This window comes from Pollicipes pollicipes, unplaced genomic scaffold (genome assembly GCF_011947565.3).
Source record: "Pollicipes pollicipes isolate AB1234 unplaced genomic scaffold, Ppol_2.1 Scaffold_5724;HRSCAF=6776_pilon_pilon_pilon, whole genome shotgun sequence".
NCBI lineage: Eukaryota > Metazoa > Arthropoda > Thecostraca > Pollicipedomorpha > Pollicipedidae > Pollicipes > Pollicipes pollicipes.
In genome coordinates this window covers 14196730-14221939 of record NW_023596746.1, presented here as the reverse complement: position 1 = coordinate 14221939, position 25210 = coordinate 14196730, and the positions used below count along the sequence as shown (strand labels likewise).

At 59.0% G+C, this 25210-nt stretch overlaps 1 protein-coding gene across 1 annotated transcript in view; it reads left to right on the top strand.

Annotated features, from left to right (window-relative positions):
* Positions 1-275: 275 nt before the first annotated feature.
* Positions 276-25210, top strand: part of LOC119102698 (uncharacterized) — a 68469-nt gene continuing 43534 nt past the window's right edge. The window contains exons 1-5 of the mRNA XM_037226156.1: positions 276-409; positions 10231-10335; positions 17423-17598; positions 19073-19173; positions 20232-20283. Of these exons, the coding sequence (XP_037082051.1) occupies positions 10266-10335; positions 17423-17598; positions 19073-19173; positions 20232-20283 (399 nt within the window). The 5' untranslated portion in view covers positions 276-409; positions 10231-10265. The remainder of the gene's footprint in view (positions 410-10230; positions 10336-17422; positions 17599-19072; positions 19174-20231; positions 20284-25210) is intronic.

The window sequence follows — 25210 nt, the reverse complement described above, 5'->3', positions numbered from 1 at the left end:
CACGCCGGCGCACATTCCACGCGCTGCTGTCCGCGGCCGGGCACGGGCCCTGCGGCGGCCACCGCTCCGGCGACCGGTGGAGTGACGTCAGCGCCGGCTCGATGATCCGCGAAAGAGGAGCGCGGTGCGCAGCGCGCGCGGCCGGCGCTCGTCGCTCCCGCGGACCGTCTTTCACTGGCGGTGGCTTTGACCTTGTTTCGGCGGCCGACCAATCGGAGGGCGCGCTTGCCGGCCGCGGTGCGCGGATTTTGTTGTCGGTCGGCGGCGGCAGTGGTGTAGGTGCCTGGAGCGGGGTGAGGGGGCTGCCGGGTGCCGCGACGGCTGGGGACAGTGCGCGGATCGGTTGTGGTCGCTGGCGCTCCAAGGTTCGGGCGGAGCGCTCGTTGGATACTGCCTTGCTGGCTGAAGGGTGAGTGCCGACTGGATGGCGCGGGGTGCACTGCATGCAGTAGTCGGCCGCGCCTTCGTAGTGTGTATTTCCTCATTCTTTCACTATGCCAGATTTCAGTTAAAGGACCTGTTTTGCCAGTCATGCCTCTTTCTGCTTTTAGGTCGGCTGCTCAATAAAAGTGATTGAACACGTCAGCTGATGCACAGTTGCAGGGACAGCGCACCAAAGCGGATTTATGTTGGGTTGTTGTGTTGCCTATTACGTTTGTGGGTGAGCTAAGTATGCATGGGCAAACGGACATACGTTAACTAAGGACAAACGATGCCATTTACGGCGCAGCACACAGCAATATCAAAAGTTACCGCACATTAAATCGCTGGCTCGAGCCGAGCACGGGACTCCCGCTGGTTGCCGCTACAAATGCACGATAATATGAGGACAAAATATTGACGGCGAAATAGCTTATGCCGACTGCGGGGATGCGATCTGTCATTGGTGCCAACTCGGTACTCGTACGTTTAAGGACCAGAATTTTCCAACGAACACGGCGAGTCAGGCAAAATTTTTGATGGAGGTTTCAGATGAATCCTTCGCGGCGTGCCCATTGCCATTCGGCCCTGGCCGCTGCGTCACAAGGATGTTACGTTGTCCCTGGCGAGCGCGCCGGTACTGAGACCGCAGATAACCGTCAGAGCACGACAGGTCGGCGCTGACACCAGGACGTGAGGTGTTCCCGGAGGCCTGCAGAGAGCGCGTTCTCACGTTCGTTCGGATGGGTAATGGTACTCCGAATGCCAGCATAACACACGGCGCGGTTTCGCGTGCCGCCGGGCCGGCGAGCCTCGCGATTTCTGCTATTTGAGCCTGGACGGCTTCGGTTTCCGTTATGCGCTGATTGTTACCAACTGCTCTGGTGTTGCCAACTGCTGCTGATGGTGTGGTCAGTCCTCAACAGTATTTACGGAGCTCACTTGGAGGCACGCACCTGGAGGTCACAGGAGGCTCTGCTTGGGACTGTGGTATTTACTTTTGCCATGTAATTGTGGTGTTTGAAGTGAAGTGAAGTGAAGTATTGTTTTTTGTCATTGCTTCATACCTTCCAAGCATTAAATGTGAGCATGAAAATCTACGTGTGAGTTGAATATCATCGCAATCTCTACGTGCTGATTGAGCGTCTCATACGGCGTTATACAACGACATTTGTGGCAGCTGGGATGCACGCAATCACACGTGCAATACGAATTGACAGATGATAACGTCTTTGAAAGGCATGTATCTAAAACGATGGCCTTTGACCCAGTTTTGGCTTCTTTCCTTATGGATTGCTGGAATGTGGTGCCACCCAACTCATGGGTTTGTGTGCATTATTTCATGAGAGTGGTACCCCCAATTTTAATATACCGTACCCCCCCCCCCTCCCCGATGCTACTTTTGGCCCAATATTTTATGCTGGAATATAACAGGATTGCGTAAAAAGTAACTATCACACAAAGCCTGCTATCTTTGCTAGTTCATGAACATGCTTCCTTTCCTGCTCAAATAAAGAAATGCTGATACAGTCGTGTTAAAAATATCATCGTTAGAATGGAGTGGGCTAAATTCGTTGAGGAACGCACATTTCAGGAGAAACTGGACTTCCAGATATGTCCAGTGCAATCGTTCGAGGAATTATCGTACTGAATAGGACCCGTGTGGTTACCAGGCCGCTCAAGGAGAGGAGACTGGAGATTGGAGACTGGAGACTGTGGCTGCAGACTGACGGCAGAACAGAACAACGACGGAACAAGCTATAAAAATCACTTACCTGGCCTTCACAGGGCTTCGAACACGCCGAGGGCCAGGCGTTCGCGGGGAGGCCTAGACGGGGAGGGGGAGGGCATGAAGCGGCGGACCGACGCAGGGACCTCGGCGGACACGGACGGGAGCGGCGCGTCGTGCGCAGCGGCCGGCGCCAGCCGGGACCGGCCGGTCAGACTCCGCCGGCCCGATGGAAAAATAATGGGCTGGACACGGAAGCCGGGGGCGCTGACCGGCGGACACCGGGCGTCCGGCGTGTCGACTCCGGGTCTCGAGAGAGGGGGGGGGGGGGGAGAGTGGCGAGCCCCGTCGACGCCCGCTGCACACCACTGGTGCCGATTCGTTGGTCGAGCAGCCGGTGGTGGGGAGGACTTAGGCCGCGATCGGGCCGGAGTTGCCGCGTTCTAGAACAGATGCCTCGCTGGAGGATGCGGTCGGGTGTGGAACGGCAGCGGTTTGGGGCAGTCTGGGCAGAGCCGCAGCGGCTTGGGGCAGTCTGGGCAGGGCCCGCGGAAGGCGAGGCATGTCCTGTGCCAGACCAAGGCCCTGGCAGATCGCCGGTGGTCACGGCCGAGCGCCTGCCCGAGCTCGCTGTTCGAGCCTGCCAGAGGGCTTGCAGCAGAGACGCACGTCGGTTCGAACATGCGGCCATGTTCATAGGCTGTTGGATCCAGGTCGCAGTGACTGGCAGGTCGGACCATTTTCATGTTTGACCATACGAATGGCACCAAACCAGAAGCAAGCCCCGGTAGCAGTACAGATGTAGTTTATCAGCGTCTCGCCGTAACGGCGGCAGTTCGCCAGCAATTAATCATCAATCGGAGACTGCGGCAGGAATGTCAGTCTTCCCGCCGCCTATCGGACGACGCATTTCTGGGTATCCTTGGGTATGCTACATTTGTGGGTATCCTCGGGACAAACCTTGCTGTCTTTCAACCGCAGGTAAGGAATGCAAATGCTCTGTACGGAAAGGGGCGTCTCAATAATTGTCACTTATGGTTGTTTTAGAAACCCCGCAGCTCAGTCTGGAAAATCTGATTCGTTCAGGAAAGGAATGCTATTGAAGATCACGAATAGGTCCTGAAGGCTAATGTTTCACTATGGGTGCAAACCAACGTACCGTACTTTGGTACTTATCCGATGATACTAGAATATGAGCAGCCGAAAAGTACCGAAGTGAAAGTGGATCGAGTTACATCAGCATCTGCGTGGTCTGTGCATATTATAAAGAAATTGCACGAGTTAAGCCAATTTCTTACTGAGCTGCAAAGCTGCGTTTCCACCCGCACCAAAGCTGCCTGAAATGAAGTAAATTAATCTCTGTCTTACGCAGAAAGTTGCGCTTCAAGCTGTGGGTCACCCTTGTCTTCTTGAAGCATTGTGTAGGTTCGAGGAGTATTCAGTCAGCTGTTCTGTGGAAATGACAGCGAGCTGCTCCCTGAGATCGCAGAATGCGGCGACTGAAAACTGCGGTTTGCTTTTTTTTATTCAGCGTTTTCCTGTTAATCCGTAGATGTGTCAGGAGTACGAGGGTTTTAAGGTTTTTAGATGCATATAACTGTGATTCGCCCTTAAAGGGCTGACATTTTTACATTCTGGAATGGGAGATGAGATACCATTTTAATTGTGAGCTGGCAAAATGCCTTAACGAGTTACTGCCTGTAAAACCATGCTGTGCCACTTTTCACTACGACTCTTATTCGCAATGACGTGGATGAAACAATGTACGGGCTGGTGTACGAGGTGACGCTGTGTGGGGCCGCAATGTACGAGCGGCAAGCCCGAGGCCGGTCGCGTTTCGCCGGCTTGTCGCCGTACTCAGGTCACGCAGAGAGGCGCAGATAGGCCGCCGCCCCCGCGGGCGGAGAGGGGAGAGGGGCGGAGAGCCGCCGCCGCTGCCACGGTCGGCTGCTGACGGCTTGCACGCGCCCTCCGTCAGCCGACGACCATCGATTTTCGACGCGTCGGCGCGGGGGGAGGGCGTCCCGCCGCCTGGGGCCGCTGGGGAGGGGAGTGGGTGGCAGGGAGGAGGAGTCTCCTCCTTCGAATCAAGGAACGGACTTTTCTGTCTGCTAGGGACAGCCTCTGTCAGCAAAGCGCGGCTGGCGCCAGCGGCTGAGCTTCGGCCACCGAAGCCCACGGGAGTTACGACCGTGACCGTTCGTTTTGCGTGGGCGGTGGAGAAGATTCAGATTCCGCGTAGCTTGTTATATTACCCGCTCAGTGGTTGGTTTCTAGGTACCACTTCTCAATCCGTCAGACGTTGCAGAGGCGGCCTCACGTACATTTGTGGAATGAGTCGGAACAGTGGCGTTTTCGGCGAAATTGATCAACTACTGAACTTCCCAGACCGTTCTCCAGGAGCCAGGCGACGTTTCAGAATGCCCACATGGGCAGGCGTCGCACGTGGCATGCCACGCCTCTCGCGGAACCCGTTGCCTGGCATGGGCGGAAGCGGCCGCCGGTGACCGCCACCTCAGCACCGGCTGCTGCTGGCCTGTCGTGAGCGATGGTCCACACCACGGAACAAACGTGACCGCCGGCACGCGGCGGACAACCGGCGCGCGTGCCCGCTGGAGCGTGACGGACGTGCACACGCCGTGCCGGCGGCCGCCCATCTCAGCCGCGTCCCCGCACAGCCCGGCGCCGGATGACACCCGAGGGTGCTCTGATCTCCAGCCGGAGATTCGATCGTTTATCATGCCGGAATGAATGGAATTGCACGGAGTCGAACGTGACGCCCAGAGCAGGCGTGGCTCTGGTGACCCGGCCGGCGCCATGAAGCGGCCCCGGTGAGTCATTGATCCCTGACGTAGCTGCCGGCTACTGTGTCGATCCAGCTCTGCGCTCGCCTGATCACCCGGTGTACGATTGCACCTGCGCGGCGCGCCCCGTCCGAGCCGCGGCTGGCCGGGGCAGAGGCGCCGCGGCGGCCCCCCGGCGCCGGGCTCGGCCGCGGACCGGGCTCGCTCGCCTCCGGCCCAGTTCGCCGGCGGCCATTATGGTCGGACACCAGTCGGCTTTGAAGCGGCGTGGGTCCGGTTACCGGCGGCGGGTGGAGCGGGATGTGGCACCACTGCTCTGCGACGCCGTTGCTCCTCCGTCGGCTCGCAGCATTGTCGGGGAGTTCGCACATGACGAGCGTTTCGTCACCGGTTCGGGTCCCGAGCCCCGAAGGCTAATCGTTCACAGGTGCCGACAGGTCCGTTTTTGATTCATTCACTATTTACGATAGCAGAGGCGTCAGGTTTGCGGCGTCGTCGCTCGGCCCGCGAGGGGGGGGGGGGGGCGGTCGACTCCGCCGTGCCCTTTTGCCAGAGGGCGGCGCGTTTTTTGGCCCCCAATAGAGCGCTGTGGGCGCGGTGGGAGCGCTGGGAAGGGGGACCGGACCGTGCGTTGTGCTGACGCGGCGGTGGTCCGCTCGTCCGCTGGCTGTCGTCCCGGTTGGCTGTCAGACTCCGCCCGCGCCGGCGGCAGTTCGTGTTTCGCGCGGCCGAGTCGCTCTACGCGCGGTGTGGGGTCGTCGGCCTCACCGGCTCCGACGGGGGGATCGAAGTCGTGGAGAGTTGGTGCGTATGGGACCGCGTATGACAGTGTGGTTCCGAGTGGCCGGAGGGAAATAATGCGTTGACATGAAAGACTATCGATGGTAAGACAAACGCGCACCCTAGACGTTAACTTGCTTGTCCCTTACAGTTTGTCTCGATCCGTCGCCCCTCGTTGTTGACCACAGAGATCAGACCAATGTAGGCGAACGCTTCACAGCCGGGCCTCTGACGAGCAACCTTCGTCACTGGCGCTCCCCGTCGGGAGTGAGTCGGGTGATCCAGGGTGACTGCGGCGGCGCGTCGAACGTGTGGCTCCGAGAAGCGCGTCGAGCGTGTGGCTCGGAGAGGCGCGTCGAGCGTGTGGCTCAGAGAGGCGCGTTGAGCGTATAGCTTCGAGCGGCGCATCGAGCGCGCGACTCTTGAGCGGCGCGTCGAGAGTGTGATTCTGAGTGGCACGTCGAGAGTGTGACTCTGAGTGACGCGTGGATCTTATGGCTCTGAAAGGCGCGTCGAGCGTGTGGCTCTGAGTGGCGCGTAGATCTTCTGGCTCTGAGAGGCGCGTCGAGCGCGTGGCTCTGAGAGGCGCGTCGAGCGCGTGACTATGATCGGCGGGCGCGAGAGGGCTCAGAGTGGGCGGCTGGTGGCCCGCTGCCGGCCGGCCACTCCGCCGGCCGGAACGGACGCGCGCGCTGAAGGCGCGCGGCGATATTAATTTGTTAGGGCTGTGTCGACGCGGGCGGAAGGCGCCGCTCGCCCGAGGCCGATCCGGGCCGCCAGGCCAACCATCTGGCGCGAGGCGATGGGCCGCTGGAGACGGCTGGGAAGCACCACCGGGCCGATCCGTGCAGGAAGTTGAAGTCGAAGCCGAAGCGCTCGGTGGGAGAGGAGGTGCTGCGCAGAGCGCTGAGGGACGACGGACGCGAACTGGAAAGGGATCCCCGTCTGCGTGGGTGCGGCGGGCACGGCTGCTTGTCGGGCGCGTGCGGTGACTGGGACGTCATTTGTGCGGCGGGGAGGACTAAACCGACTGACTGTGTCGTGCTGGGCTGTGCTGGGAGGGCTGGGCTGACTGACTGCCGTGCTGGGCTGTGCTAGGAAGACTGGACTGATTGACTGTGCCGTGCTGGGTTGTGCTGGGAGGACTGGACTGACTGGCCGTGCCGTGATGGGCTGTGCTGAGAAGACTGGACTGACTAGGTGTGCCGTGCTGGGCTGTGCTGGGTGGACTGGACTGACTAACCGCCGTGCTGGGAGGACTGGACTGACTGCCTGTGCCGTGCTGGGCTGCGAAAGACTCACTCGTGTGTGTTCCGACGGCCGTGCTCGCAGCGCTGAACATTGTGTCAGGCCGACGGGATGGTGACCCTGATATGATTTGACCCACTTGGACGGGCTTCTGGATCCGCCGTGCACGCCAAGGACAGGGGCTCAGAGCAGGGGCGTGTGAGGCTCGTGGGGGCGAGACTGAAAACAATAAATCATTCGCAGCGGAGGCGAACGTGAAGTGTGAACCGCCCTCGTTAGTGAAGCTCCGGTGGCAATGACCAGCTATTGAGCGGAGATGCTCCAGACGTCGCTTATGACCTGTCACAGCTGCACTGGACATTCTCCATGAAACGCTGCTGCGCTGTCAGGTTTCAGCATTCACACATGCAACTCGTCAGATGACTGCATCGTGTCCTCCGTTCAATGCGCATCTGTGCTGCGCGGGGTGTCGCGCTGCGTGCGTGCGTGCGTGCGTGCGTGCGTGCGTGCGTGCGTGCGTGCGTGTGTGTGTGTGTGTGTGTGTGTGTGTGTGTGTGTGTGTGTGTGTGTGTGTGTGTGTGTGTGTGTGTGTGTGTGCGCGTGCGCGTGCGCGTGCGCGTGCGCGTGTGCGTGTGCGTGTGCGTGTGCGCGTGCGCGTGCGCGTGCGCGTGCGCGTGCGTGTGTGTGTGTGTGTTCTGGGAACGCGGCCAGCGCGCCGCTGCTCGTCGGCGGGCCGCCAGCCGGTGCGCCCGGCTCCACCTGCGGCTTGGCGCCGTGGTCAGCCGACGCGCGGCACGGCGTCCTGTCCCGCCGGACAACACGGCGACCCGCCAGCTGGCACATGACGCGGCGTAACACGACTGGGCACGGCACGGCGTGGCAAGACACAGCACAGCACAGCACAGCATGGCACGGCACAGCACGGCATGTCACTCCCATACGGCACGACACGATGCTGTCTCATACGGCACGACACGACGCTGCCCCATACGACACGACACAACACTGCCGTACGGCACGACACGACACTGTGTCATACGGCACGACACGACACTGTCTCATACGGCACGACATGGCACCGTCCCATACGGCACGACACGGCATTGTCCAATACGGCACGGTACGTCACTGCCCTTTGCAGTGCGACACGACAATGTCCCATACGATATGTCGCGGCAATGTCCCATACGGCATGGCACGACGCTGTCCTATACGGCACGACACGACACTGTCTCGTATGGCACGAACCGACACGACACCCCCCGCACCGACACGACACGGCCCGCACCGACCAGCAATCCCAGCGGCGTAACGACGGAGACGCCAGGGCACTTAACACCGTGCAGGGTTTGCGGTGACGAATCAGGCTGGGGTTAGCCGTACGCGCGCCCCGGCGGGTACCCGCGGGGTCGGATCACTCACTGTCGAGATGACGGGCGATCGCTACCGAACGGCCTGGGACGTGCGATGCGCACGCATTGGGCCTCACGGCATTGACTCGAGTTGTGCAGCCTCTGCATCTGTGCACCCGACGCGGATGCTATGGCAGCGTCACGTATCGCTGGTAGGTGTTTGCGATTCGAAGGCAGCGAAGGCATTTCCTTGGGAGCGGAATGGAGTGGAGCGGCATTGATCCGCGGCTCGAACTAAGCCGCTGTGTCCACATTAGTGAGTTGCACCGCGCAGTGTGTGCACTGCTGGCTGCAGTGCCGGTGTAGTCACGCTGTGTGGTGTCCTCGCGTACGTGGCCACAGAGCGATGCCCTCCCCCTGCATCAATGTTTGACGTCCGTGCGGCGGCATGCGACGCCGGGGCGCGCATGCCGCCGGCGCACACTCCGATCGGAGAGTGTGCGCTGACTGTGCGGTGTCGTCGACCCGAGCTCCCCTGAGAATGTGGACTGGTTGTGCGATGTCGACCCGAGCTCCCCTGGGAATGTGGGTTTGCTGTGCGATGTCGACCCGAGCTTCCCTGGGAATACGGGCTTGCTGTGCGGTGTCGACCCGAACATCCCTGGGAATATGGCTTGCTGTGCGGTGTCGACCCGAGCTCCCCTGTGGACACGGACTTGCTGTGCGATGTCGACCCGAGCTTCCCTGGGAATGTGGGCATGCTGTGCGGTGTCGACCCGAGCTCCCCTGTGCACACGGACTTGCTGTGCGATGTCGACCCGATCTTGCCGCACCGCGATGGCAGACCGGCGGCGGCGACGGGGGACTGCGGCTGGTCATGAAATGAGTCTCTGAGGTGGGAACGGGGCACAAACTGTTTGGTGGCCGGAAGTCAACTGCGCACCGGTAATGATGACTTTATGGTCATTTGGAAAAGTTAGAACCGAGGCTTTGCGAGAGCTCACAGCTCAAAAACGGGCTTCTGAAACCCTCACCACCTGCAGCCCAATTTGTAATTACGCATTGCCTTTTGGTTCCATCGATTGAAGCCTCGGAGTACATAATAGGGTGCTTTTGGATCACTGCAGTCCACAGCCAACAGGTTGGATGGCTAGAAAAATGGAACGTCCCCCCCCCCCCCACGATACCAATCCGACGTCGATCGCTCGCAGCGTACACCCGGCTGCCGCGTCTCGGACTCGCTCGGCGCGGACGCCTCGGGCCGCCCGCCGCACCCCCGGAGCCCGGATGGGAGCCAGATCGGAGCCGGGCTCCGAGCCGGCGTCCGCCTCCCGGGGGCGACCAGCAGCGAGGCGTCCTCCCGGCGCCGGCCTCGGGGCGGCTGGGCGCCCGGTATATTGTCGCTCGTCATGCCATATGAATGTCCGTGCGACTGTGCGTGCCGCGGCACCCACCCAGGTCATGTGCCGCACGCTGGCGCCGCGCAGGGGCAGCTCCGCGCGCGACACGGCCGCAGGCGACGGGGGGCAGTACTGCGCGCGAGCGGACATGACGACATCGTGGACATCTTGTACGACTGTGCCCGCGCAGAATCTAGTAGCCTCCCCCTCCCCCCGACTTCTAAGAAGATAAGCTGTGATCCATTTGGCACGAGCGCTGGCGTCCGTCCTCTGTTGTACACGACCTTGACTTTTGCTTCTACGCTGCAGATATGGCACTGAGTATTTGTTTTATCTTGCAGTTGACTGCGCCACGCATGACACTGCGCTGCGGATAACCGTGAGCGCTGATTCTGTGATGATCTAACTGGTGCCCCGCGCCGCATATGCCCCAGTGCAGCAGGCGACGGTGACGGCCGCTTCTGTGTTGACCTGACAGAGTAACTCCTGTGCCGCAGATGACTACAGAGGCCGCAGGTCGGGGGCCGTGAAGATGGCTCTCGGGCAGGCGCTCTGGCTGTGTACGATCTTCCTGGTCCTGCCCGCCGGTAGCTGGGCCAGCGGTAAGTGGCACGGCGACGGAGGGGGGCATGCGTTCATATCGGGGGCGCGTGCTGTCCCAGCGTTGTGCTTGGGAGAAGGGGGGGGGGGGCAGTTGTCGTGAGTTATGAGACCTTTGGTTGGTGCGAATGCACCATAGTAGAAGATTGCTGGAGAAACCATGTCGCTCTTCGCGTTGCTTATTCCAGAATTTGTCATTTTGCTGTTCGCCGCGCGCTGTGGAGTTAAGTCGGGTACAGCGCCCGGAGCTCCAACGCATAGGAAGGAGACGACATGCGATAACAAATGCCCTGCAATGAGACCTCATTTACTTCGCTGACCCAGTCCCCAAAGATCACATTTACATCGCTGACCCAGTCCCCAAAGATCACATTTACACCGCTGACCCAATCCCCAATTTTTTATCACGTTTTTATCACACTATCACATATCACACAAAAAATCACGTTTACGTCGCTGACCCAATCACTAAAGATCACATTTACGTCGCTGGCCCAATCCCCGAATATCAAGGGTCGGACGTACCTTGCGTCTGTGGCGCTTTCGATGGTTGACCCGTGCGGATCACGGCGTTAACTCATTATTTAATCATACAATTACCAGCTAAGCACTTTTGCACAGATACACCCATGCTGCCGTGTCAGAATTTGACGCCGTGGCTGGACCTGCTTTGCTTTAATTATACTCGGGCTGTGTTTCCCGTTGTCGTGAAATACTGATACCAATGACGGTAATGGTGATGAGTCGAAATATCTGATTTCGTTGAAAGAGTGAGGCCGTTGATATTTGCGGGTCCGGGCCGGCCATGCATGGCCACTATTGAGCACATAGCCACGCCTCTACAGAGGAAGATGACTCGATGTTAGCAGAGGAACACGGCCGTTCCATCGCAGTAAAATCGCTCGCACGTTGCTGGTAAGAATAGGCTGTTGGTTGGTTCAAAACATATCAGCTACTGGATAATTCCCGACCCTGTTCAGGCGTTCTGGTCTGGTACAAGTTACGGCTAAGCCAGCATGACGCAGACGGCCAGAATATCGCAAAACTGTGGAATTAGCCACCAATTAGAGACCGGCTTCCCAGGATCGCTGCCAACGCTAGTCGTCCGTGACACCGCATTGCTGGCAGGCCGTTAACAGGTCTTTTTGCATAATTGGTGCCGCATTGCAGGCGCTGTGCCATGTGACACAATTCCTGGCAGTTGCATGCTTTATGGGTGTCAGGCTAACCAACTGGCCGTTGGGAGTTGGCTAATCACGTGCTGGCGCGTCCGGTGTACGGACCTGTCGCATGGGCGCGCTTCACACGGACTGCTCGGGGCCGCCGGCGAACGCAGGCCGGCCGGAAACGCTCACTCTGTCGCCGCCGGAAACGGCGCCGGCGGTAACCGCCGCCGATGGCCGCCATGTCAATCGGCCTGCCGTTGGCGGCGGCGTCGCGCGCCGCCCGCTTCCCGCGAATTCGGGGCCGGTGGCCGCGCGCCGGCGGGCGATTACACCCGCGCTGCACGGCGCCGGTCGCGGCGGCGTCACTCCCATATCGGCCCGGCCGCGGCTGTAATTGAATAATGCGCCGAGCGACCGGAAGCGCGGAGCGGCGCCGGCAGCGGCGGCGGCTCGGACGCCGGCCGGCGCGCCGCGGCGTGCAGCGCGGCGCTGAGCCTCGGGCGGCGCGCGGGACGCGAACGCTGGCGGGCCGCGCGGCGAGAGCGGGTGGGTCGGGGCAGCCGGCTGGCGTCCGCTTCGCTCGGCGCGAGCGAGACGGGACGTGCAGCGATGCTCGCAGCTCGGAGATGCGAGGCGTGCCTTCGCATGCATATTGGATTTGGCCGTATGCAGATTTTGACTCGTTCGTGATAGGTCTGAGCCCTGCAGGGATCGGAATATGCGTAAGTCCGTGGGGGCAGAAGTTAGCGCGCAGGCTGTGCGTGGCTCTCATATGGCACGGGATACGCACGTATACCGTCGGAAAAATGCACCCTTACTGTGGGTTCAGAACGACATGCAAATTGCGTGTTGACTTACGCACTACCCGACTCACGAGCTGTTGGTCCCTCCCTCCTGGGCATCGTAATCGGGTCCTCAGGGGCGCAGTCACGTGGTGTCGCCCGGGTCAACCCCCCCCCCCCCCCCCGTTATGAAATCGATGGGATGCATTTAGATATGCGTTGATAAATGTTGACGTTTTGATATTCGTGTTGTACAGATACAACTGAACAGATAAAAAATTAGTGGCATTGTTTTACGCCAGGCATAAGGTCCGTGCGTGTATGGCACGCTTAGCCGGGTTTTCAGCGAAAATGTGAGTTGAGATCATCCCCAGTTGCTACATGCGCCCCAGCCGGTCCTAACATATCACATTATCCCGACCATATGTCGCCAGTTGTATGTGTCAACTTAGATCATATGCGGTCGTTGTTCCATGACTGCAATCTTGGAAACACGTCGAGATCGGGCACCGAGGTGTTCGTGCATGCTCGCACACCATGGGACATCAACTCGGCGCGTTGTACGCATTGTTTTTTCGACGATTGTTTTCGCTTCTGCTCAACGATGTTCTGTATTCTGAACTTTGGGGCCATTCCAAATCTGATGGATTGATCCTGCAAAGAAAACAAGCGTTTTTGTCAGATGTTGTGACATATGACGCGCTGTTAAACGATTTCATGTCATAATCACTAAGTCTGGGAGCGAGCTGAGGAGCGGTGCGCAAACCTCTTACGAAATGTAAAGGAGCTTAAAGTTGCAATTGGCGATTGGACCCAACCGGACCTGTGCCGACCCTATGAAGTGCTCTTGACAGGCTTGCAGCCACAATTATTACTGATGGCATCGCAGACGTCATGGCATGCTAATGGCATAAACCCATAGGCGTAAAAGGAGGACGCTTTGACAAGAAGATAGCGTCATGTTTTAAGGTTTATGACGTGCGAGTAACGTTATTTCATTTTAAATGGATGACGCACACGAACCTTTGCCGTGCAACATCGTATGACGTCATTTGCTGATGGGTCAGTTAATTTGCCAACTCGTTATGATAAGAATCAGTGCGGCAACACGTAGCGTCATGCTAATTTGATTTCAGATTTCTCGCCGCAACATAGCCGCTTGAATCGAGTCAAGATCCTACGCTTTGTAGGTCAAGTTCGAAATAGTGTCACGTAAACCTATATTCGCGAAGTCAGGTCAGCTACTTGAATGACATCCCTCCCGATACAGCAGTTGGCTAGAGCGTCTGCCTTTCGTTCCACCCACCCGTAGCGAAGTGGGATCGAGTCGCTTCAGGCGCTTGATTATTTGCCCTGGCTGGGATGGCCTGCGGCCGGCGGAAGCGGCCGTGCCAAAGGTTAGGTGATGTCAGAGGGCAAGACGGACCGTCGAGCATTGCTACATTAAATTGCTGTTACGGTGCGTTAAACTTTGTCACCAAATTCTGCCTTGGACCTGGAATTTCACAATCGGGTGGTAGGGGCGGTGACTCGCCCGTTACGCGAGACTCACCGGTTAGCGTGGGCGCTGATCTCATGAATCCATCCATTTAAATAGTTCGCACCAAATCTTTAAAATATATATGCAAGCTATATCTTGGCTGGTGGCTTGAAGAAAATGAGGTTGATGATGTCGTATGACCCGTGTTTCCAAGTGCATGCGGGAAGGGACGTGTTCGTCAACATTTCCAGTTTGGGGGCGGGCTCTCAAACCTCTCGCGAAGTGCCGCCACCTAAAGCCACCAACGACTGGTGCTGGCTATGCGGCTTTCCTGGTATAATTTCCCGGTATTATTTCCGGACATTTCTGGTGATGAGTAAATGGCCGCGGACTGGCAAGCGGGTGACTGATCTGACAGCGGTCCCGCCCTGACGCGAGCTTCTCAAACCTGTTACGGTGGTAAAGGCTGGCGAGGCATGTTTCTGGGCTGGGCGCATGTACGACCGCAACCAGATGTTCATAACCTCTGGGTGCCTGTTCGCGGATGACGTGGTTATGACCGTGAGAAATAGACATGTTTTGTGGGTCGTGTTGGCGTGATGTGCTGTTGCTGATATATGTTCGCTCCATGAACGGCAAGCGTTCTCAGTTAGATGTGGCTAGTGAAATTCAACGAAATTTATACACTTCTCATCATCCTTTAAACGTGAATGACATCTTGCACGGCGCGGAATTATCCGCTGATGCGGCTTTCCTGGCCTGCACCAACAGCCGTTTCACATTAAACGTAATGAGCCGGCGCGGCAACCATCTTTCCGGGAAAAGATTAGCTTTCAAGGTCTGCAAGGACCAACTCACCAGAGCATGGTTCTATCATGTTACCAACTGATGGAATAAAATGCTCCTGGTCGACTTCTCTAAGCCAGCTATGCCTTGAAAAGATGATGTTGGTCCATTATCTCTCTCCTATGTTTCACAAACGACTCGGCACCGCAGGTCTAATGGAATGTCTCAAACCTTCTTGGAACGAATATTTCGCTGATCCGGAGGGCAAGAGGGCAGAACACGGGTAGCTGCTGATCACTAAGTCACCTGCGGCAACGCTGCGATCAGTCGCATAGTTCATAACGGAAATGGCTACACGACACATTCTTGAGGCGGCCGCTTTCCGTCCCTAGCTACTTGCCAATACATTACTTCCATTCATGAATATACAGCCGCTTTTGAGCGTAAATGTCGGGCGAGTGCCGTCTGCAGGCCGCCATAGTGAGCGGATGCTAGATGCATTCTTCATGGCTGCCGGCGTGGGGTGGCCTGCCACGGTGCGGGCGTGCGGTGCCGCTGGCTTGGCCTGCCACGCCGCGACATGGCTCGGCATGATCCACGGCCCGGTGTGGCATGAAGATGCGATATTTCCGGTGTGGTGTAGCGCGAGCGTGCCGCACCCCCGGCGCGACCTGCTGCGGCATAGCGTGGCCTGCCGCGGCCAGGCACGGACCATGGTCTGGCGTGGCGTGGGCGTGCGACGCTCCGGCGCGCCGCGGCGTGGCCTGGCGCGGCGTAGGCGTGCGACGCTGCCGGCGCTCCGCACTGCTGCGGTCGCGGCTTTCCAGCCGGTCGTTCCCAGTGCACGGCGGCTGTTTGCACGGTGATCGACGGCTGGGAAGGCGATGCGCGGAATGCGCGCGGCACTTCCTCTCTGGGAATGCCGGCGCGGCGCGGCGCAGTGGCCCGTCCAGTTGCGGGGCGATCGCGCCGCCCGGAATGCGCCGGATTTGAATGCGCCCCCGCGCGCGGATTGGCGGGGTGGGAGGAGCGTCAGTGGAAGGGCCGCAACCGCTCCGTGGAAGGTGGCTGGATGTGTTTGTGGGCTGCCATCGCGTCAGTTTTGCTCGGGCTATTGCAAGCCTCACACATTAAAAATGGTTCGTACCGCTGGGCAGGTTGGATGCTTTCCCCAAGTCTGAGGATTCTGATCCTTGGCCGGGGTTTAAGGCTCGGGCCCAGTTATCAGGCTTCTAACAAGTGGCAAGTACTGGCGTTCGTATAATTGTAGTTATTTGTATTTTCCTAAAGATAGCAAATGCTGTCATTCATTATACATGGACATGTAACACGCGACCGAAAAATAGCTGTTAGATCTCACTCCTTTTGAAAAGCAGTGCCGGCGGCGTTCTGTTGACCCCGTACCGCATCCATTGCCTTTCCACGCCATATGGTGCCTACGCTACATATAGACCTATGTGAACCAAGTGTTCACCTCGGCTTGAGGGTCTTCTTCCCATCATTTGCTCCGACCGCGACCTAGAAGCCATGATGATCCGTTGGTACAGGTCGTGTGCCGCAGCGAGGCGTGTGGTTACCGGGCACGACTGGAGAGACCGGGCACCACGCATGCCGGTCGCCACATCTGGAGTCGGTACGGGACAGCAGGCATCGCATTTAGCATCGCATTTAGCATCGCACTGGCGGCATCGCACTAATGGCATCGCACTGACGCGTGGTGCTGGGGCAGTTGAGTCCGACATAACCATATAACGCGTGTGAGCAAAACTGCGCTACTAGGTTGTACGCAATTCTGAATCAATGACCTACTTGTGGTATGGTGCTAAGACTTCTTGGAGATGACAAATGTCAACAGTCATTGCGCACAAGACACATAATGATGAAACCATCCAAGTGTTCCAAGCCATCCAAGTGGTATGGTGCTAAGACTTCCTGGAGATGACAAATGTCAACATTCATTGCGCACAGGACACATAATAATGAAACCATCCAAGTGTTCCAAGCCATCGAAGACAATAGACCAAAAGCAGCTTGCCTTGCCCCTGACGTTAGAGACGAATTGGAAGGACCTATCAAAACCGGTGCACTCCTTTATTTCAGTGTTGTCTTTCTTCCTCATCCTCGTCCAACGGACTGAACGCGTCCTTACACAAATGGCTCCCTAATTCATTGTCCGACCTCTGGACCGTACTCCATCCACAGCTCTACGTGCGTGTGTGTGAGTGTATGGATATGTCGGTGTATATATATATATATATATATATATATATATATATATATAAATTGTGTGTGTGTGTGTGTGTGTGTGTGTGTGTGTGTGTGTGTGTGTGTGTGTGTGTGTGTGTGTGTGTGTGTGTGTGTGTGTGTGTGTGTGTGTGTGTGTGTGTGTGTGTGTGTGTGTGTGTGTGTGTGTGTGTGTGTGTGTGTGTGTGTGCGTGCGTGCGTGCGTGCGTGCGTGCGTGCGTGCGTGCGTGCGTGCGTGTGGTCTCCGCCCACAATGACGCGTTAGGCGGCACATTTCTCATTTTTTAAATGTTTGATGAGCGGTCGGCGGGCGGGGGCGAGAGCGCGGACGCTTACCTTCATCGCTCGGCCGTACTGATCGATTGTCGGGCCCGCCCTCCTGACCCCGCGGAGCCGGGCGTGGGACCGGCGGGCCCGCTCCACTCGCCGGCCCGTGCGCTGTAGCTGCGGCGCCATGTGCGCAGCGGGACCATCGAGCGCCGCTGCGCCGAGCTGAAATTCTACGCAGCTGTGACCCGCGCCCGGTTCCATTTCCCCGGTGCCGCGTGGCCCGGAGTAGTGACCCGCTCCCTCCCTCTCTCCAGCGCTGCCGTAATGGCGGCGCGCCCTGACCCCCTGCCGCCGTCTTCAGGTGGTCCGGAGCTATGCGTGGTGACCCGGCTGGCGTCGCCGGACTTCTCGGCCGAGTACCACCAGCCGGTGCCGGCGTTCGGCTGCTTCAGCCGCTGCGTTACGGCCGACGGCCGCGAGGTGCACGCCATGCGCCCGTCCACCAAGTACAGCAGCCGCGACACGCTGCCGCCCCAGGTGAGCACACGCCGCCCGCCGCTCGTAATTGCGGCTGGGGGTGCCGCACAGCGCCGGGGACGATTAAGGCCTACCTGCGTCGATGCCGGGAGCGCCATCTGGCGGCGGTAACCAGATCATGAATCATCGACACGGGATGGCGGCGGCGCGCCGCTTCCGCCGCCGCATCGGACGACGCGAGGTCGTGGCGACGCCGCCGGGTGCCCCCGTTTGTGGGGGAGAAGCACATGTGTAGGGCGCGTCAGGGTACGCCCAGGTGCCGCCGGGTGGTAGGCATTTGTGCCTTTCGGCGGCAGTGTCAGCGCCGCGCGTTCCCCCGCGTCGGCCTGGCGGGTTGACGACACGGCACATGCGTCAGCGCGCCGGCTGTGGGTTATGCGCAGCTGCTGAGTGGCAGATGACTCCGGCTAGGTGTAGCCGGCCGGCGCGGACTGGCGAGACCAGGCCGCCGGGCGGTGGCGACGTGCCGCGGCGCACGTGCCCCGCGCCGCCACGCCGGCCACGTCCGCCGCGTGGCCCGTGCGGCGAGGTGCCGTGCGCCGGCCCGGCGGGGCGCCGCGGGCGAGCCGCGCCGGACCGCCGGCCGCTCATCGATCGGGCGCGGTGCGCTTCGGCCAGCTTCATTCAGGGCGAACCTGGCCGCAATCAATGCGCCGCGGCCGGCCGTCCGGCGCCGCGTTCGCCTCCTGACCGCTGGGGCAGCGGCGCCGCTCGTTTGTCCGCCGCTGTCTGTGGCACGCACGATCGGCTGTGTTGAGTTCAGCCTGGGATCTGTGTGCTGGATGACATTTATTGAAATGATTGCGTCGATAGCGGGTTTGAATTGCCTGAAGGGCTTTCAAAGAGGTTAAGTTTATTACGACTCTCCTTTCATTGTGCGATAATCCGAGGCTTTGTGAATGGAATGTGTTTTTGTTTGCTCATAATCGCCTTCGTAAGTACTGCGATGCACGACTCATGTTTATCAAATGGTTCTAATTGGGAATCAATATATTTCCCGGGTGCCGCCTATCTTTTCAGGTAGACCTTGTGCCGCTTGAGGTTCCCTACATTAACACCGGCAAAAAAAAAACAAAACAAAAACAAAAGCGTACTGCCATGCCCTGTCTCCAAACCGTTGCAGGGCTTGCGTGTCAGCGTGCATTTTGGATACGCTATATCGAGTGAACATACGACAGTGCGAACCCCACGACACGCCACACGAGGCAATGCTGTCTTTTCACACCACATCTCCCTGTCTGTTGTCATGTGTTTGTGGTGAACTAGGTCATAAAGGTCCGCTACAATCGCCAAGGCTTGCGCCGACACAGCAGTGCACTGAGGTGGGACGCCGTCCGCCCGTGTGTGTGTCACGCACGCGGATACACGTCATGTGTACGCCATTCATACGTCACATTCATCCGACCGCTCGGTGCTCCACGCCACGCGCCTGGAGTGGAGGGTTTCTATTCTAGCATGTGTCCGTCGCCGGCAGGATCGGCCGAAGCTGGTGCTGCGGGTTCTGCCGCCGCCCGAGGGCACCCCCGTCAGCAGGGATATCGTGCTGATCCTGGACGCTTCGTCGTCGGTTGACTGGTGAGTGGCTGGCGCGGCCGGTGCGGCTCCACGCCACGCGCGGCTCCGCGCTGTCGGCACGCAGACTGGGGTGGGCCGGGTAGGGATGGCGATGGTAGATCTGGCGCGAGCTCGCCGGGCGTCACTGGCCAAAGGACTGGTCATGAGTACGCATCTGGCGGCGCTTTCGACGGTGCGATGCTACCAAGGGGAGTGAATGTCGTCTGCAGCGTTGCTCAGATGCCACGTGGCGTTTGGCGTCTAGCATTTGGTTATCACCTTGATTAGAGCAAGCAATCTTGTGCTGGCTTTAAATCATTACATAACAAACCTTACCCGGAAGCCCGCATGTCCGTGCCAAAGTTAGGTAAGGCGACCGTGAAAGGCATACAGCTTACGACGGCTCAACGACTCGGTGAGCCGTCGTAGGCTGATATGTTTGATGTTTCGTGCTGGTACATACCGCAGTTGAAAAACCAGCCGCGTTTTATTGACTTGCTTAACAGCACTGGGGATTTGGAAATCGTGTCAGCTGAAATTGACGGCATATCCTCGAACCCACACTGCCGCCCAACTGTCCACATTCCATCAGCTGGCAAGCCAGCCAACGACAAAACATCTTGTACTTGGCCGGCGGCCCGGGCCAGCGGCACCTGCCCTCTGTAGGCCGTGTGGCCGGCGCTGCCAGACCCTCGGCGGCCGCCGGGGTCACAGCCGGCACATGTCAGCCGGCGCCGCGCCGACACGGGTCAGGTGCTGAGCTCGGCCACGTCCGGGTGCCTGATCAGATAAGACGCGTGCCTGCTGCGTGCGGCGCCGCCGCTCGGCTCGGCTCGGCTCGGCTCGGCTCGGCTCGGCTCGGCTCGGCTCGGCGTGGTTAGCTGGGTCAATGCAGCTTATACCTCCCCATTCACAGCGAGTAGTGGAGACCAACGCGCATCAAGCAGGCACATGATCGGATAGGGTACCGGCAGGCAGGGTGGTGGGAAGGGGCGAAGGTCTGAGACATTGTGACTGCACATTCCTCGCGTGTGTAAGGAAGCGTTTGCGTGACACAGCGAACCCCTGTGTGTCCGCAGGACTGTCCTGGGTAACGGCGCCTTCGACAACGCTACCGCCTTCCAGATAGTGGTGAGTGAACGGGAGAGCGGCGCTGTTCGATATGCGTGACTGCGCTTGCTGTGCGTGTGCTGCATGCCAGCGGACCCATCCATTCCTCGCTGCGTTCTTCCCACCGTAGGTAAGCATGTAGTTTTCAGGCTGTCCAAGAATGAGGTTCCCCGAGACTCCCAGATGCGATTCGACTTAACTGAGGCTCTAGAGATTTTAAGAAACTCCCGGCTACTCTCTGAGGACTCGGATACTACCGGATAATTTTATTTACCTGTGACGGTGTGGACAACGCTGTCACAGGCTGCCTGGCGGTGAGGAGACCCACCTGGAGGTCAGTGGCCTCTCATGATGGCGCATTATCGACTTGGCGAATACCTTGATGCGCCACAAAAGGTCAATTTGTCGAGATCGTCATTTCGAAATAGCGAGCGGCCACGCTGTTGCCGGGCGCAGGCGGTTCTAGAAGCTGGTATAGCAACTGGTACGTCGCAGACCCCCAAACCGCAGACCCCATGCGGCAGACGTTCCAAGTGTCAGACCTCTAAGCGGCAGACCTCCCTAGTGGCAGACCCCAAGCGGCAGACGCTCCAAGTGTCAGACCCCTAAGCGGCAGACCTCCGTAGTGGCAGACCCCAAGTGGTAGACCACAAGTGGCAGACCCTCAAGTGGTTCAGGGACGGCAGAAAAAAGGATAGTAGAACTACGCATTTGTACATGGGGGAGGGGGATGGGAGGGGGGGGGGGCAGGTTGGAAAGCGTCAGCAGACGTCACGGACTGCGCGGGCACATCCACGCGCGGGGTGCCGATTCAGCATCAGGTAGAGCACAGATGATTATGGCGAGCACGTAACCTGAAGGCGCTGGCGCCGTGCCCAGGCTTTTGCGTGGCCTTAGCCGTGCACTTCAGCTTCCGACGTTGGCCAAGGATGGCCGGCGCGTAGACGCCCTCGTCGCTGCAGCTAGCAAGGCAAATGTGCTGTGCATTAGGATGTAAGCGCCATACGCACACAACGTACGGGACGCACACAACGTACGGGAAAATTAGGTCGTTTGAAAACCCTGGGAAAATGGGGCATTGCATGTCAGCTGAAAACACGTGCACCATCGCATATAACAGTTGTGCTCACGACATGTTTCAGGTGGCACCATTGGATTTTAAATGGCTAGATGACGTTTGATGTCTTCATTTGGTCCGTGCGGGATTAAGGCATTATCGGAGCTGGCTAAACGCTCCGATCCATAGGGTCCCAAGTCACATGCTGTTTAAGCGTCTAGTCACGGGCGGGTCTTCGTGCATAACGCGTGTCACGGCACGCCGTCTGTCACTTTGACGAATCCCATTTTCCATTAGCTCTTCGACGCTTATCTGACCAGAGATTCAGGTACATGATTATGCACTTATATGTGTCACCATTCAGCCGGCTGGCTGTTTTTCAAGTGAGTCTCGAGACGTTTCGCCTGTTGGCGGGCGATAGCGGCCATTCAACAAAAGGCGTCCGCTGCCGTACAGTCCGCCACCGTCAGCGGTGGCCGCCGGCCGCCCACCTGACTAGCCTGGGCGTTGTTTGCTGCGCGGAGGGCCCGGGTGGTGCGCGTGCCGGTCGTCCGTCGGGCGGCCGGAGCACGCACCTCCGGCCGCCGGTGCGCCTGCAGCGGCGCGTCGCGGTCGTGTTTGGAAGCCCGGTGACGGCCTGGCTACGCGTGACGCGGCGAGGCGCGCGCGGCTCCGGTCACCTGAGCTGGAAGAGCCTGGTGTCCTGTTGACCAACGTCGGGGGGGGGGGGGGGAGGGAGGGGGAAGGGGGACGGCACGCGGCCCTTCTTCTGCGCGGCGGCGGCGGCGGCGGCGGCGGCCATGTCGGGGCGTTAGGCGCCGCTGGGGCCCCACTGAGCGGGGGCCCACTGCGACGGCCACAGCTCGTCAGTCGTGCTGCAGGCGGCGTTGGTGTCATGCCGCAGGTCGTGCATCCTCATCTCATGTACCGCTGCCACTGTCCCCTGGGGAACAGGGCCTGGCTCGCGGAGCTCGGCGGTCCTCGGGCGGAGTCACGACATCTGAGCTGTCAGCACCAGTGTATATAGGCCATTCATTACATTAAGGTCAGATGGCATCTGTACGAAAAGGTCAGTCCGGCACTGTCCGGCTTTGTCGTGGCATTTTAGCATAAAGACTGTCTCACCACAAACCCGTCGAGCTGTCAATCGGTACGAGCTACCTGTCGAATTGAACTCGTAGTGGCGGCCGGCTCGGAATAAACGCAGCGGTATCTGTCTCTCAGATGATGCACGAGATGCCGAGTGTCCTCTGTTGAAATCGCTCGATGACAAGCTCTTTAAAAGCACTAAATACTCAAGCGCGGCGTGCGAGTACCCGTAGACGAACCACTAGTTATCTCCAACAGCAGAGCCATCCGGAGCCACGTGTCGATTTTCGCTTGCAGTGGTTGGCAGTGCTGTGTTCCGTGTTCCGCGGGAAGGAGGCATGACGCGGTGCTCTTTGCATTGTATTCCGTGGAGAGGAGGCATAACACGGTGCTCTGCTCCGCGTTCCGTGGGGAGCAGGGGTGACTCGGTGGGTTGGCGGCACTCGGGCTGGTGGCTATTGCCCTGTCCTACTCAGCGCTGATTTTTTTTTAGGCGAAACAGGCGCGCGTCACGGCCAGCCCTGCCTCGCTCGTTATAGTCGCTGCGCCTTCCCAGTTGCCCGAGGGCAGAGCCTTACGATTTTCGTGGGGCGGCGGAAACTGATAGACTGTGGACTGATTTAAGACTACCGCATTAAATTTGCAGATGTGCGCCGCAATAATTATTTGTGTGGCTGAAAACGTTATGGTAGATATCCAGACAAGGCGTTGCACGTTCACAGGCACGCCAGTAATGATTTTAAGGTAACGAGAAGGCACACAAAAGGCGGCGGACTTTAATATTCGGACCATCATCGGTTCACCCCAGGACTCACCTTAAGCAAGGCGTTGATTGATGAACCTGTTGTCTTACTTGGCCTTTTTACGTGATTATACAAAATGCAGTCATTGGCGTGCTGGAGATGACGTTTTTCCTTTTGATATGCCCACCGCCGTCACAGGAAACTGAAAGCCAATGATATCGTCCAAGATGAAAATAAAGCCTGCGGCATGTTTTCGGTATTGCGGCATACATCAGTGTTGTCATAAACCTAAGTTGTCGTGAACCAGTGTTGACCAGTGACCAGTGCTGTCATAAACTAAACATACCTCGTCCATCAGTGTTGTCATAAATTTTTGCGTCTCAGTGAACATTATCATTATGTAACAAAGCTGCAGAGTTGCGTGACGGCTCTGGCCTTTCCAAACCAACGTCCTCGGGAGCGGGTTAGTTGCCGGTATGACTCGTTTAGCCAGAACAGGCATTTCGGCTTCAGACTTTTTTGTTCGGAACACACGCATAAGCTCGATGGAAGTGCTTTTGCGTGGGTGTCAGTACTGACGGGCTGCACGCAACCCCGCCTTACAGTCTTATCCGCTGAGCGCGTTGAAAAGCTCCGATGTACGGTGAAGTCCGACTGCTGTGCTCGCCCATTACAACTGATGCGAGGGGTGGAGGGGAGGAGCAGCGCAGCCGACCCCGTCCCAGCAGCCGCCCTGAGTGGCTGGCGCCTTCCCGCTAACTGAGCGGTCCTCACAGGACGGGTGTTTGAACAGCTTTTTTAACCACGCTGGCCGAACGGCTCGCTCAGCTCCGGCAGGTGACTCAGCAGTTGCCTCAGCCCGGCAGCTGAGTGGCTGGGCGGCTCGGCCCCGCAGTCGAGCGACTGAGGAGCTCGCTCAGCCCGGAGCGGAGCGGAGCAACCAGCCCCGGCAGCCGGATACCTCGCCCAGCCCCGGTGGCCGGATGACCCGTCCAGCCCCGGTGGCCGGATGATCCGTCCAGCCCCGGTGGCCGGATGACCCGTCCAGCCCCGGCAGCCGGATACCTGGTCCTAGCCCCGGTGGCCGGGTGACTCGTCCAGTCCCGGTAGTCACATCCAGCCCCGGTAGCCGGATGTCTCATCCAGCCCCGGTAGCCGGATGTCCATACAGCCCCGGTAGCCGGATGACTCGTCCAGCCGCGGTAGCCGAGTCCAGCTGCTGGTATCGTACGACTCGTCCAGCCCCGGTAGCCGGTTGACCTCGCCCATCCCCGGTAGCTGGATGCCTCGTCCAGCCCCGGTAGCGGCCCGGGCCGGCCGGCGCAGCGGCGGCCGGACGGACCATCTGTCGACGGCGGCGCCCCGGCCGAGCGCGTCCCCGGCCGCCGGGACGGCGGCGCGCTTCTAACGGGCCCGCGCGGCGCCGCCGGCCGTGGCGCGCGATGCGCCGGCCTCCCGCCCGCCTCAGACCGTCGCCGAGATAGCCGCCGATGCAGAGGCCGCTGGTCATAGCGCGCCCGGCTTTTAGGAGCTGGACACAGCCTTGACATGCTAGTGGTTGGGGCCCCGCGATGTTTGGGCGGAGGCTGTTCGGTACAGGTTACGAGCAATGCACGATGTGTATTGTGGGCTCTGTCTGGTGTGTGTTAGAGGCTGGTTTATTCTCGTGAAGGAAGCAAGAATGGTGCGTCCCACCAAGACATGACTGATGGTTGTGCCGAGTAGATAAATGGCTCGCGTCCCGCCATGCATTTCCCCGACGAAGTCAAAGGAAAATGTCCGTGCACGCCGGCTTTCGCTGAGGCATGGCTTAACATAATCATTCACGCCTCCGCTTGCAAAGCATGGGCGAAGCTGTTTGCATGCCTCCGCTTACAGCAACACGCATGACAAGGACCCATGATGGCACGCGGATTGTGCAACATGACGTAACAGTTTGGAGCAGTTGCTGCCGTGCCGTTGACGCGTTTATGCGATGGCTTGGGAGCACAGATTGTGTGTCTGTGTGTCATTTTGGCTTTGCGACGCACTGCTGAGGCTATATGGCGTCGCCTGCCTC